Source organism: Netta rufina, assembly GCF_964035555.1.
Source record: "Netta rufina genome assembly, chromosome: 1".
In the NCBI taxonomy this organism is placed as follows: domain Eukaryota; kingdom Metazoa; phylum Chordata; class Aves; order Anseriformes; family Anatidae; genus Netta; species Netta rufina.
The window spans coordinates 126,347,491-126,362,666 of record NC_140123.1 but is presented as its reverse complement, the minus strand read 5'-3'; the positions used below and the strand labels follow the sequence as shown (position 1 = coordinate 126,362,666).

Here is a 15,176-nt window from a genome sequence, read left to right as displayed (position 1 = left end):
AGGACTTGTTTCTCTTGCAGTTTTGGTTCATGGTAATTTAATACATTCTTGCTTCAGAGATTACTGAGCTTGGCAATTTGCATAGTTCCATCTTTAATAATCCCTGTGTTGATAATGTCTTTGTGGGGGTGGTCTGTTTTTTTTTGCTACCAGTATCTTTATTTGCTTAACATACTCTGCCACCTTTCTTTTTTTCCTGGTTTTGTGAGGACACAATTCTGGAAGAGGAAGTCTCGTACATTTATATGAAAGCTGGCAAGCAGGAAAGTGAATTCTAAATCTGGAAATTTGGGGGATGCATATTTAAATGCTCTCTCTCTACAGAATTTCTACACCAGCTTCTAATATGTATAATTTTTACAATAGTTTCCCTTCCTCTCAGTGTTCTTCAGTGTAATGCATTGCCTGCTTTGCAATATTTGCTGATTTTGTCAAAGACAAAGAGTTAAACATACACTTTAGGAAACAATTTCCACTTCCAAAGGCTCAACTTCAGTTTATTGCCTCTCCAACCCATTTTCCAGTCTCAGCTTCCCTAGTTTTATTCACTTAGTCCCTCCTAGTTCCTCTGGTGATGTGGCAGATAATGCAGTTTTTTTCCTCCAGTGCTCCTTATTTCTTACTGTGCCTCTACTCCTACATGGGTTCTCCTTGGGCTGCAGTTGTTTCAGAGTTGTCCCTGCTCTGGCATGGGTCCTCTACAGGCTGCAGTTGCCTCTGTAGTCTCTGCCATGGAGCACCTCTTTCCAAAATTACTTTGCCAGCCTTATCCCCAAGAATATCTCCTTCCACGTCTCATCCTTTTTTTTTTTTTTTTTTTTCTCCAAATATATCTTTTCACACATCTTACATGTCTCCTTTTGCACATCCTCACATCTCCTTTTGGTGATTCCTTTCGTCTGTCTCCTCATGTGTCTCCTGCCTCTAGTGGCTATTGCCCTTTCTGAAATGTTTGAGCAAAGGTGGCATGTGGTTCTCTAACTGGTTAAGGTTTTGGTACATAAAGGGATGTTTTCGTCCATTTTGGAGATGGCTAGAATCAACTGTGACTGGCACAGGGCAGTTCATGGCATCTTCTCACACAAATATAGCCTTGCAGCTCTCTACTATTGAAGCAGAGTAGTGCTCTGTCTTACTGGTCAGTTTGTATAATTTATTGACTTCCATGGAATCACAACAAATCTAATCTTATTCTATACCATCTATTATACCTGTCTGATAATCCATTGAAATTTAGTTATGCAAGGATGACCCATACTTCAGTAGTGTCCATAGTGTTTTTATGTGTTCAAATTGTAGTATAACCCAATGTGCATCCTTTTAAAGTTTGTCTGCATGAAATTCTTCACATCCACTTCTTTTCAAGGGTAATTTTTCCTCTCTCTTCCATTAAATCATTTTCCCTTGTCCCACAACAGGCCATCTTGGTGTATATACATTTTCCTTCTTGTTTCTGTGCAGATAATGTGTTTTGAGCACCTTGTCTTGTTCTGCCTATTTCCCACATTTGAATTGTGCCAAACCATCCTGAAATTCTAGATATTACAATATATGTGGGAGCAGCACCTCTTAACATCACTTCAGTAGTTGCTTACCTTGCAACTTGGATCCATGGAGATCTTTGGATCACATGGAGACTTTGAAGAACTATATATTTCTGGCACTAGAGAAAGGTGGTCTGGATATTTGTCACTAGTAATGGGTGTTAGCTTTGTAAAAATGGTTACACTGGTTGAAAAAACAGCCAGGTGGAATGTAGCAACAATAGTGGCTCTTCCCATAAAAATCTCTTGGGCATGTCACTATGCTATGCTGAAACTGGGAAATGAAGAGGTCAGTGATTATATGCTGTGCATTGTGTGTCTGGCACAAAAGCAGTTCCTAATTTGCGTATAGAGGAGCTGGAGCTGTTTTCTTGTCTCAGCTACAGACCTGATCCTTCCACAAGGAGAATAAGGAGAACTTTGGTAATGATACCATTAGAAAAAAAGATTAACATCTGTAAAGGTAAAACACTTTCCCATCCCTACCTGTGCTTTGGTGAACATGGCCTAAATACAATCATGGAAATTTACGTTCTTTCTGTGAAATAGATGGAATTAGTAACATTGTCAGCCCTTCCCTAAAGGTTTGGCTGGTGAATCTGTAGCACAGAATCTGTCCTTACATTCATTATTTTTTTTTCTGTCTTGAGTTGAAAAAGGATTTAGAATAAAACCAATGTTTTCAAGGAAGAGTAAACTCTCTGAATAAAAATCACATTTCTTACCACTGCTTGCTTTCTTGATGTCTATGATGTCCTAATGTACAAGTTTTTCCCATACATTTTCCACAGAAAATAAAGCCTTTTTAACAGTTACAAATAAGCTTCACAAGAGCTGTGGCTTTGCATCCCAGTTTGTTCTTGTTCCATTCCTCAAACAGTTGCGGCCATATAAGACATTGCAGCTGTATACTTCCCACTCCAAATTTTAATTGAGGTATTCTATCACGACTAGTGTGGTCACCACAGCTGTGTTATTTTGCAGAGCCTGCTCTTTCTGTCATGTTTCCTGCCTTGAATCAGCCTAGAGTTCAGATGTGTAGCTACTGCTTTTCTGTTTCTGCTTTTTATTCCTCCATCACACTCCTGCTCAAAAAAAAAAAAAAAAAAAAAAAAAAAGACAATAAAATAAGGATATTTGTTAAGAGCTGATACATGTGAACCTGTTTATGGAACTGCATAGTCTGCCTTGTATCTTGGTGTCCACTGTCCAGCTGTGGTGATAGTTGTGAATCAAGTCTAAACCTTATTCTCCTGTTTGCTCCTGAAGTTGTCAGTAGTTCATCGCTTCTGTTTCTCTTCCTGATTTTTAAATCCTGGATCTCATTCTTGTGCAGTTTCATGCTGTCATTCCAAGCAATTTCAAATTCTGTACTTGTAACTCTGTAGCTTCATGTTTCATTGTGTTTTGCAATTCATGTTGCTGATAATAAATACCATTTTCCTCATTTATCACTGTGACTGTCTTTTCTTTGTATCCCTGTACTGGCCTCTCATTTTCCTACACTGCTCATTCCCTTGGCCCTGAAGGACCTATTCTGCCTGTCTGAGCCTGCAATGACTGTTTGTTCTATATTCAGACAAGGATTTCTTCACCTCTTTCAGACAGTGCCCCACATTCCTGTTTATTGGAGCTCCCCATAATCTTCCACAAAACTAAGCTTACTTGTCTCTGTCTTCTCTAAAGAATTTACTGTATCATTTCACACTCCAAAATCCCATGTAACCATTTTCATATATTTACCGATTGTTGTTTATTTTCTTAGTCCTAGTTTCACAGAATGACAGAATCATTTAGGTTGGAAGGGTTCTCTTGAGAGATTCCTCTTTTGCTACAGCAAATTGCCCAAGACTGTGTCCAGTTGGGTTTTGAGTATCTCTAAGGATGGATACTACACAACCTCTCTGGGCAACCTGTTCCAGTATTTGACCACCCTCACAGTAAATAAGTGTTTTTTGTTGGTGTTTTATTTTATTTTATTTTATTTTATTTTATTTTATTTTATTTTATTTTATTTTATTTTATTTTATTTTATTTTATTTTATTTTATTTTATTTTATTTTATTTTATTTTATTTTATTTTTTTCTTGTGTTCAGGTGGAATTTCATGAGTTTCATTTTGTGATTGTTGTCTCTTGTCCTGTGCACTACTGAGAAGAGAGTGGGCCCTTCTTCGTTCACTCACATCAGGCATTTATATTCATTGGTAAAACTATCCAAGAGTCTTCTCTAGGCAGAGAACAAGTCCAGCACTCTCAGTCTTATGTGAAAGATGTTTTAGTCCATTAATCTTCGATTTATTTATTTATTTATTTATTGATGGACCTTTGCAGGACTTAATCCAGTATGTCCATATCTTTCTTGTGCTGAAGAGCCTCAAACTGGACTCAGTATTCCAGGTATCTCCTTAGCAGCACTGAGGAGAGGGGAAGGATCACCTCCCTTGACCTGCTGGCAATGTTCTTCCTAATGCAGCCTGGGATGCTGTTGCCCTTCTTAGCTGTAGGGGCACATTCCTGCTTCACATTCAGTTTGTTTTCAGCCCAGGTCCTTTCCTTCAAAGCAGCTTTCCAAATTGTCAGTTCCCAGCATATGCTGATGCTTAGAGTTATGCAGAACTCTGCATTTCCCTTTGTGGGACTCCATGAGATTACTGTTTGACCATTTCTCCAGTCAAGGTCCTTCTCCTGTCAAACACATTCTGAATAGCAGTACAGACAATCTGGTCTATCAGCAACTCCTCCCAGTTTTGTGTGAACTTTCTGTGGTGCATTACGTCCCATTGTCTAGGTCATTAATAAAGGTGCTGAACTGTATTGGCCTAGTACACCACTACAGACTTGCCTCTAACTGAACTTTGTGCAATTGGTCAGAATCCTCTGGGTCTGGCTGTTCAGCCAGTTTTCAGTCCACCTTCTTGTCTGCTTACCCAACTCATGCTTCTTCTGCTTGTCAATGAGGGTTTATGGGAGACAGTTTCAAATGCTATACTAAAGTTGAGGTACTCAATATGTAGTGGTCTCCAAGTTAGTCATCTCATTGCAGAAGCTGTGTTGGGTAAGAATGATTTCCCATTTGTAAATCCATGTGTACTACTTCCAATCACCTTCTTGTCCTTTGTGTGTCTGGAAATGAAGTATGAGGTGCTCCATCACTTCCAGGTATTGAGGTATTTCCTGGTTCTTCCTTCTTGCCTTTCTGAATGATGGAGAGTGAATGGATTTTTTTTTTTTTTGATTGGTTAGTTGGTTGGTTTTGTTTGTTTGTTTTCTGTTCATAGTGGCTATCTTGATCCATGCCTACGGAGTTTACACACTGTGGTAGGAAAACTATTAAGCAAAGTGTTTGATTCTCTTTTTTATCGATAAACTGTATTTTTATTGGGAAGCTATACAGATGCAAGCTGAGAAATAGCATTAGTAGCCCAAAGTTCTGCTTAGACTCCTACCATGTGAACTAATCATCGCCTTTCTAAAATCACTGCACTGGCAATCTCTATAGAAAGAAAAAGAAAAAAAGGTGGGGGGGGAAAACGAAACAACAGTTTCTCTAAACTTTTATTTGCATTATTTCTCTGTTTCAGGCCGAAATGAGCTGATTGCTCGCTATATTAAGCTGAGAACAGGGAAAACACGCACAAGGAAACAGGTAGGTGTAAAGTTTTGGGGTTATTTTGGACCACTACACATACTGTAGGCTTATGAGAACAAATTCCTTGCTACGCGCTTGCTATTAGTTTCTAGCTTTTGTGGAAATAGATGGTTGTGCTGAGCTAGTTAGTAACAGTGGTGGGAAGAGTCAGCTCAGGCATTTGATAATAGGACTGTAGCACTCCCACCTCCCATCCATATTGTGACCCACAATTCTTCCTGCTGTTAAACAGTGTGGGATTTTATTCATTCATTTCAGTGAACATCATTGGAGGATTCTTTATTCAGGTCAGACAAATAGACAGCAATGGTGATTTTGAAAACACATGGTACGTGTGATGAAAAAGGCACTTCTGTGTTTTAGGAATGACTGTACAGGCTATGCTGGACAAAGCACTGAGCAGCATGGACCTCCTTTGGGTAGAGGGTTGATAGTTGATCTCCAGAAGTTCCTTCTAACCTAAACTATTCTATGATGTGTTTCAGCCCAGATTCTGAGAGTCATTGTATAGTAGCCAAGGGTATGTAACATGGGTTTCCCTTCTCCCAAGAGGAGGCCAAGACTGGGAGTAAAGAGATTAGAACTCTTAATCCCCAGATACATGGATGGGTTGCTCAGTTTTAGAAGATGTCTCTGGTTTAATAAAGACATTTGAATTGGAAAAGGCTTTATATGGCTTGTCTTTGTTGATAACCCATCTTACTTCATGACAGTTATGCTCAGAAAAGCATCTCATTACTACCTCAACGCTCCCTTCCTCCACAAACCTAAATAACTCCCTATTGCATAAGGTGCATAAAGTAAACTGTTTACTTCTGCAAGCAGCTACCAAATACTCCTCTTCAATGAAGATGGATTTTGTCTTTCAATGCAGGTATCTAGTCACATCCAGGTCCTGGCAAGGCGGAAAGCCAGAGAGATCCAAGCCAAGCTCAAGGTATTATGGGTATCCTTTTAACATATCATACAAGCCCCCTGAGTCAGCCATTCCCTCATCCGTTCCCTCTTTGAATAGCCTCAGAAAAGGCTGAGATTAGGCACTGGATTGTGGTAAGCTGGAGAGGAAAAGGTACTTCCCAGGAAATGTTGTGCAAACATTTGTATTGTTGGAGCTCTGTGACGTCTGAGGCAATTCTATTTAAAGAGTAAAGAAACAATAACTTAAATTTTGATGTGTCTGATTTCTACCTCCGGTTTATGCTGCTGTCCTTCAAGTCTGAATGTCCTTTGGACTTGGGAGCATGGGAAGAGTGTTCACCTGAGAAAGAGGGGGTTATGGTCACAAATGTTGACCAGTAATCACTCCATAGTGTTTTGTGGGCCTTGGGAATGGGTAGCCTTACAGTTAGGGCTGTACTAGTTCTATCTTTACTAGTGGTATTGACATGGAGTTGTCCCTGGGAAAGTATTCTGAGTCAGCAGAACTTGGAAGGAAGTTACAAAGCCACCTGGGAAAATGTAAAATGGTACTAGCTGAAGAGACTTTGCCCTTTGATTAATTCAGACCCAATTTGAAGAGGCCTGGGCTAATAAGGAAAATGGTTGACTTCTGTCTACTTGCCTGAGTGAATCTGTGTTTTCCTTTCTGTAGGAAGAGCTCTGAGATCAAGTTAATGAACTGATACCTCTTGATGTTTATTTCCACTCACACCTGAAGCAGGGAAATGGCTCAGACTGAATTGCCAGAAATATCAAGAAGGTCATGTTTATGGGTGACAATTGCACAAGAGGGTGCTCCCATTAGAATGGGGCCTGGCCATTCTAGCCCATCCAGAAAGGGCCTGCTGAGCAGGATGTGTGGTCCAATGCTTATTATAAATCATTCAGATGGTGAGGGAAGGAAGGCCTTTCTGACTTGTTATGGCATGCTTTAGGTGATGGTGAGGGTCTTGATATCTCAGTCCAGCCCAGACTCTTAGGTGGAAAGCTGTCACGCTATTTCTCTTGGCTGGCTATGTAGCTTCTTCCTGAGCCACACAAGGTGTAGATTTTCTGTGAATGAAATGTTAGCACCTAGTCTTGACCAGTGCTGAAGTGCATGCATCTCTAGTGTGAGCAGTGATTGCCTCTAATGATCGTGACTGTGCACTTCCCTCACCCCATTCCCAGGTCCATTTTAGAAACTCCTGTGGTGTCTGTAATTTGCCTGTTGTGTTTCCAGCTGCTCTGATAAAGAGAAGGAGCCGCAAATTGCGACTATCTAATTCAGTGCTTCTAGGTAGGGCTGCCAAAGTTTGAAGCCTGTGGTGCTGTTAAGCAGTCAATTCAGGTGGAGGCCTGGTTGAGAGGCAAGTTAGAGCGAGTAGGAAACAACAACTGCCTGGGGTGTTAAAAGATATACTGCTGCTTATATCTGTGACCTTGATTTTGTTCCTTGCTTGTCACAGCTCTGGGATTTGGCATGATTGAAAAGTCCATCAGCCGAGCTTGTTTCTACTTAGTACACAAGAGCTGGCCGTTTTTGTTCTCAGGGAATGGAGGTGTCTTGGGGAGCTCCATGAAGCCATTGGTTGTTCTCCTTTTACACTACCTCTGGCCATGCTGTGAGCTCTACCTGCTGCCTGCAGTGAACCATTCCCCACTACCAGACTGTTCCTTTCTGCCTGCAGAGGCGAGTCTGTAGCACTGATTCAATTCATTTACTTCTTTGCTTTTCCTAGTCATTTTCACAGAGTAAGGAAATGAAATCACATAAGTTACTGCCCTTCCTCTAAGTTCTTGCTGGTAGCTGCATGTTCTTCTATCAACGTTCATTTTCCACACTATGTATATGTATTCATACTTATATAGTAGAGATCCAAGCAGCTATGTGCTGACTTTTCAGAGCATGTAGTCTAATACTACTTTCTCCCACGCAAACTGGGGTCTCTTCCTTAAGTGTGCACTGTTCCTACAGTAGATAGAGGTGTGGGCAGTAGGGTAAAGCTTGAAGAAAAATCTGTCACCAGAAGGCAGTAGTTTTCTGTCTTGGGTGGCTAATTGATACTATACTAAGGAAAAAAGAGGGACGTTTTGTTTTTATTATTATTTATTCCAGTGTGTTTTGAAAATATAAAAACAAAAGACAAAAATTGCTAATGTCTGGGAAAAGTTTTTGATGCTTTTTTTTTTATTATTAAACTGGAAACACAAATATAAATAATTAGAGAATTGTTAGCTGAAAGAGCAAAAGAGAAAGGAGATGTCTCTAGCAAAAACATGCTATTTTCCAGTAGTCTGACAGGCATTTAAACAAAAGATGAAAACAAAAGAGATTTTGAGAGAGAAAATCTTTTGCCTTCTTAATTTTCCTTTTTTTTTTTTCTTTAAAAAAATATTTATTTATTTTAATACACCCATAAGTAATTTTAATTCTTTCTCCCCATAAACTCATGGATAAACTCAAGTTGACAAAACTCAGGTTGACAAATATGATTTTTCTAGAGAGAAAATAAAGGAAGAGAAAAGCCACTTTTCTGCACTGACAACTTGAAATGTCATGGGAAAAATAAAAGTAAAAGGAATTCTTACCTTTATAATGTTGCATGTAATCCTTAAAAAATTACCCAAGGCATCATTTAAACTGCATTCTGAAAAATGTAATCTTCACTTTGGAGATACTCAGGAACTTTCTTAGTAATTAAAATGCTTCCATACATTTTAATGGTACTAACAAGAGTCATAGATACCATAAAAAATGTTGTGCCCATTCAGATTATTTCACTTAAAAGTTATCATTTATTCTTGAGCTTTTGTTACACTTCCTCCAAATGTTTTTGCATTACACACATCAGTATCCCTGGGATATGACCTTCAGAAAACCCTAGGAAGGGGGAGAGAGAGTGGAGACCCAAGGGTGAGAACTTACTGCAGTTACTAAAATTAACAAATCTCATAGTTTTGAGAATTCCTGAGGAGGACAAGAGCTTACCTCTTTCAGCAACTTCTCCAAGCCATCAATTCATCTGTGGCATTCCCATTATAATTATAATGCCACGGATAAATGTGGCGTGTCTAAGCGATAAAGATTACTTGTTGGAGGGATGTAGGAAGAATGTGGCAAAGTACTTTTGCTTGTCCAGTTATTTCTTGGTAGAAGAAATTAAGAATGTCCTTAGTTTTAACCATACATTAGACCCCCTGTTTGTTGCACTGTTATTGCCTGTAAAGATGTGTACAATTCCACAGTGCTGCTAAAATACAAAACAGAATGTTCTTGTGTATGTGCCCTGGGAGGTTATTAAGATTTCCTGTTTCCCCAAGAATGGTAATAAAACATTCAGTTCTACCTGGGAGTAATGCAGTCCTGAACTGAGATAGTCTTTTTGCAATGATGAAGACAAACTCCTTTTGTGTTAACATGTTAACAAGTAGCTAATTAGCTGCTTTTTTTTTTTTTTTTTTTTTTTTTAATTAAGGTCATATTTTCTGTAACAAAACATTTCAACTGTGGGGCTTAAAAACCTTCAGATAGAAAGTACAATTGCTTAATAGTGTCTAAAACAGTGATCCCAATATTTCAGAAAGGAAGATTAGTCACATTGAAAACACAGTAATGGATAAGGGACTCAAGCTTTGAAGAGTTCTTAGGATAGTTATTGGCAAATCTGATGCCCAGTTTCTTAGGGATACTTATTCCCTATAAAGAAGCTGGTGATAATCCTGTGTATGCAGCATTAGGCCAGGCAACAGGTTTATCATTATAATCATTCTGTTTTCTCTTTCTACTCTTGCCCTTAGGATCAGGCAGCTAAAGATAAAGCCATGCAGAGTATGGCTACAATGTCATCTGCCCAGATTATCTCTGCAACTGCCTTCCATAGTAAAATGGCTTTGCCTGGTCTCCCACGACCAGCCTACCCTGCTGTTTCTGGGGTGAGTGAATCATTGCCTTAGAGGAGTTGGACTGAAGACACTTGAATACTTAAAAGGGTGTTGGGACCTGCTCAGGAATATTCTGAAAACATTGGAAAGAATGGACCAAAAGGCATTTTCTTTGTAGAGTAAATCTATCATATGACTTCAAAGTTTGAGTCTGATTCTTGGCTCACACTGATGCAAAATAACAGTGTTTTTATTTATTTTATTTTATTTTATTTTATTTTATTTTATTTTATTTTATTTTATTTTATTTTATTTTATTTTATTTTATTTTATTTTATTTTATTTTATTTTATGACACAAGTGAAAGAACAATCAGAGATCCTCTGGGTATTCACCTTCCTGAAATATTTTTAGGTGTCTGTACCCCTTTCTTAGTCCAGGATCTTGGATAAAACAATTTGGGCCACCCTAACCCTTTCTCAAGCCCATCATTCCCAACCTCATTCTGAGTGTTTAGATCACAAATTGATGGCCCTTACATAAAAACTTTAAGAGAGGAGGCCTCTCAGCATCCTACATTCTTTGTGTTGGACCTAGTAAGATTTGCTGAGCAGTGATTTCTGCCAAAATATTTCTGCAAAGTTTTCCTGGAGAAAATGGTCCATCCAAGAGGGGGAATCCCTCAGAAGATGGAGGTACAAGAACGTGTACATAACATTTCACATTAAAAAACACTGTTGGGTCAGTTTCTTGCATGTCACTACCAGTAACATGTAAAAAGAAAACCAAGACCAGTGAGCACCTCCACAAGTATTAAATCAAGAAAGTAGAACGAGTAAATCAAGAAGTGAATGAATGTAGCAAAGTCACATCTTTAAGTCTGTGAGCCTGCAGTTTCTTTCTTTAGACAGTGGCAAGTCTGGCTTTTTAACTCTGTCCTGAGAGTGATGACCATTGCCTGTATGTTGTTGTTTTGCAGTTTTGGCAAGGACCTTTGCCAGGCCAAGCTGGATCTTCTCAAGAGTGAGTATTCCTTCATCTGAGTGTCTAAAGCAGGTGCTTCCTTTATCCTCCTTGAGGAACACCATTAGCTATTTCAAGATTTATGAAATGCTAAGATAATGCGGTCTTTGTTCTCAGACAGATTCCGTAACAGTGGATCTGAGACTTAAATTAAGGTCCATAGTTGAAGACAAACTGAGGGTCACAAGAGAGTCTTAAACAGATAAAACCCTATGACTTCATAAACAACACAGACAGACTCTGAGCATTTGTAGAAATACAAACGGCACCAACAGCCTCGTCCTTTACCCATCTCTGGCTGATCAAGGTAAAGGTGTTTGTATGAAATAAACAAATGACATGGATCCATCCAGTAGCTGGGTGTGTGCACTCTATCCAGAAGCTATCCATGGATCCATTGTCTCCCTTTTTGCTGGCACCCAAGCATGTGAACCCCAGAGGCTGCAACTCCACTCCGTTTGCTGTTGCAGGCCCCTCACTCACAGAATCACAGAATCACAGAATTTTCTAGGTTGGAAGAGACCTCAAGGTCATCGAGTCCAACCTCTGACCTAACGCTAACAGTCCCCACTAAACCATTTCCCTAAGCTCTACATCTAAACGTCTTTTGAAGACTTCCAGGGATGGTGACTCCACCACTTCCCTGGGCAGCCTGTTCCAGTGCCTCACAACCCTTTCAGTGAAGAAGTTCTTCCTAACATCTAACCTAAAACTCCCCTGGCTCAACTTAAGCCCATTCCCCCTCGTCCTGTCACCAGGCACGTGGGAGAACAGGCCAACCCCCACCTCGCTACAGCCTCCCTTGAGGTACCTATAAAGAGCGATAAGGTCACCCCTGAGCCTCCTCTTCTCCAGGCTGAACAAGCCCAGCTCCCTCAGCCGCTCCTCGTAGGACTTGTTCTCCAGGCCCCTCACCAGCTTCGTCGCCCTTCTCTGCACCCTCTCAAGCACCTCCATGTCCTTCTTGTAGCGAGGGGCCCAAAACTGAACACAGTACTCGAGGTGCGGCCTCACCAGAGCTGAGTACAGGGGGACGATCACCTCCCTAGCCCTGCTGGCCACACTGTTCCTGATACAAGCCAGGATGCCGTTGGCCTTCTTGGCCACCTGAGCACACTGCTGGCTCATATTCAGCCAACTATCCACCATCACTCCCAGGTCCTTCTCTGCCTGGCAGCTCTCCAACCATTCCTCTCCCAGCCTGTAGCTCTGCTTGGGGTTATTGCGCCCCAGGTGGAGAACCCGGCACTTGGCCTTGTTGAACTTCATGCAGTTGACCTCAGCCCATTGGTCCAGCCTATCCAGATCCTCCTGCAGAGCTTTCCTACCCTCAAGCAGATCGACACACGCACCTAACTTGGTGTCATCTGCGAACTTACTGAGGGTGCACTCGATGCCCTCGTCCAGATCATTGATGAAGATATTAAAGAGGACCGGCCCCAGCACCGAGCCCTGGGGGACGCCACTAGTGACTGGCCTCCAACTGGACTTGGCTCCATTCACCACGACTCTTTGGGCCCGGCTATCCAGCCAGTTTCTAACCCAACGAAGCGTGCGCCAGTCCAAGCCAAGAGCAGCCAGTTTCTTGAGGAGAATGCTGTGGGAGACGGTGTCAAAAGCCTTGCTGAAGTCAAGGTAGACCACATCCACAGCCTTTCCCTCATCCACCCAGCGCGTCACTCTGTCATAGAAGGAGATCAGGTTCGTCAAGCAGGACCTGCCTTTCATAAAGCCATGCTGACTGGGCCTGATCGCCTGCTTCCCCTGCAAGTGCTGCATGATGACTCTCAGGAGGATCTGCTCCATGAGCTTTCCTGGCACTGAGGTCAAACTGACAGGCCTGTAGTTTCCCGGGTCTGCCCTCCGGCCCTTCTTGTAGATGGGCGTCACGTTTGCTAGCCGCCAGTCGACTGGGACCTCCCCCGATAGCCAGGACTGTTGATAAATGATGGATGGTGGCTTGGCCAGCTCCTCTGCCAGTTCCCTCAGTACCCTTGGGTGGATCCCATCCGGCCCCATCGACTTGTGCACATCTAAGTGCCGTAGCAGGTCACCAACCAGTTCCTCACACACACAAACACACATGTATGTGCAAAAACACACAGAGTGAATCGCTTTGGTAGCTGGGTGTAGATGCACGGTCCATCCAGTAGCTGGGTCTGGGTCTTCAATCTCCCTAGTTTGCCTCCCACAAAAATAAACACACACACACATGAACTGGACTTACAGTCACCATCCAGGTTCCATCATTCATAATTCAGGTTGTTCTGCCTGCCATTGTTCTGTGCTACTTTTGAGTGTGTGGAGACAAACTTTTTATCACGTAACTTAACAGGATATGTTTCTGTGAACAATTTAAGCCACAGAAAGGACAAGTGGCTGGAAGGGATATGGTCTATATTCTTCACCCTGGCTATGTGTTCTTGCTCTCTTCTGGTGCTGTTGTTGATGTTTGTGGAGCAGATCAGGGAACAGACAGGCACAGGGAACAGATAGGAATAGATAGACTATTAGTATTAGATACTAATAGGCTATTGGTAACAGACACCAATAGGCTATTAATATGGGGAAAAGTGGTTTGTAGAAGAATAGAAGCCATTCTGGGAGAAATGAAAAGGGTTTGATTTAATCATCTAATCTGTGTAAACCGTTGATCAAGTGTCTTTTCTTTTTTTTTTTTTTTCCTTTTAATTATTTTTTTTTTTTGGTTATTTTCTTGTTATTTTTAACCATCTTTCTGTGTATATCTGTAGTGTGAAACCTTTTTCTCAACAACCATATGCTGTACAGCCTCCGCTGCCACTACCAGGTAGGTAAGAGAATGCAGTTCCTTGCTTTGAAATTGTGCTAACTTCAAAAATAGCTAACACTTTAAAAAAATGATGCAGTTATTTTTTTAAAGTCTTTTTACCTACTGAAAAATTTTAGTGCATCCAAAATTAATTTTATATGATTTCCCCTTATCACCATTTTCCATCCTTTTATTAAGAGAGCTGAAGCACTTTAATTTTGGTTTATTTAAATAAACACACACACACACACGCATTTTATCCTATTTTGGTTAGTTGTTTGGGTGTTTCTTTTCCTCATAGCTAAACATAAAATGAAAGCTTATGTATCTCTATTGCTCTTCCACCATGATGCATATACTACAACAGTATTTTTTGTCATAACATGATTGCCTTTACAATTCCTTATTAAATGGAACAATAAATGTCTTTTTCTTCTCAACATCCTCAGTTTGAGAAGTTAATGATCATGTTAATGGTATTGCTTCATTCTCTGATACTAAAACAGCCTATTCCTCTGCTCATTTAGGGCCCAGTCCAGGTCCTGTTAAAGTTGCTGAATATGTTTTCACTGGTGTCAAAACCAGGTAGATTGTCTTTTACAGTCATGACAACCATGATATTACTGTCTTAGCAGAGGGTGACTGAAAAGCCGTTTAGAGCACATGTGGATTGAGAAACCACATGTGAATTGTGAATATTTATGAATAATTATGAAGTTTATTTCTAATTATGAAGTTAGATGAAAATGTAATTAATCAGCTTTGACAACAGGTGCTTTTCTGGAAAGTTATTACCAACTTGTCTATTTCCAAATTTTGATACATAAATCTTGTGTATTTAGGGTTTGAGTCTCCTGCTGGTCTTTCCCCTTCACCATCAGTACCAGCTTGGCAAGGACGAAGGGTTGCTAGCTCCAAACTTTGGATGTTAGAATTCTCTGCATTCTTGGAACAGCAACAAGATCAAGATACAGTAAGATAAACACCTGACTTCTACCCCTCATTTATTTTTGATATTCAGGTAGCTTCTGCTCATTGTGGATGTGTTATGCTACTATATGTACATGGAAATAATTGCTTCATTGCTCTACTGAGGATACGTCTTCGGGAAACAACCCAGTTAAAATAAATCTCTCTCTTAGAGGACAGAATTGCTTATAGCAATATAGCCAGCTCTGTGCCGTGTGCTTCTGGCCTCCCTTTACAGGGTCATGGTTGTTCACGTACCAGATCTCAAGGCACTGACATCATAAGCTGGTGGAACAGGCCCTGCAGGGCTATTCTAGCTATCTTTTTCAGACTTGGAGTACAGATCCAACACCAGATGATGCTAAGATAACATGGAGCTACATAGTCTCCCTGGT

General features: G+C 40.7%; 1 protein-coding gene across 2 annotated transcripts in view; it reads left to right on the top strand.

Annotated features, from left to right (window-relative positions):
• The window catches only part of TEAD4 (TEA domain transcription factor 4), a 46,156-nt gene that overhangs the window by 14,863 nt on the left and 16,117 nt on the right, over window positions 1–15,176 (top strand). For both annotated transcript variants that reach the window (XM_084297733.1, XM_084297734.1), the window contains exons 2-7: window positions 5,128–5,192; window positions 6,070–6,132; window positions 9,915–10,049; window positions 10,978–11,021; window positions 13,775–13,830; window positions 14,655–14,785. In XM_084297733.1, the coding sequence (XP_084153859.1) occupies window positions 5,128–5,192; window positions 6,070–6,132; window positions 9,915–10,049; window positions 10,978–11,021; window positions 13,775–13,830; window positions 14,655–14,785 (494 nt within the window). The remainder of the gene's footprint in view (window positions 1–5,127; window positions 5,193–6,069; window positions 6,133–9,914; window positions 10,050–10,977; window positions 11,022–13,774; window positions 13,831–14,654; window positions 14,786–15,176) is intronic.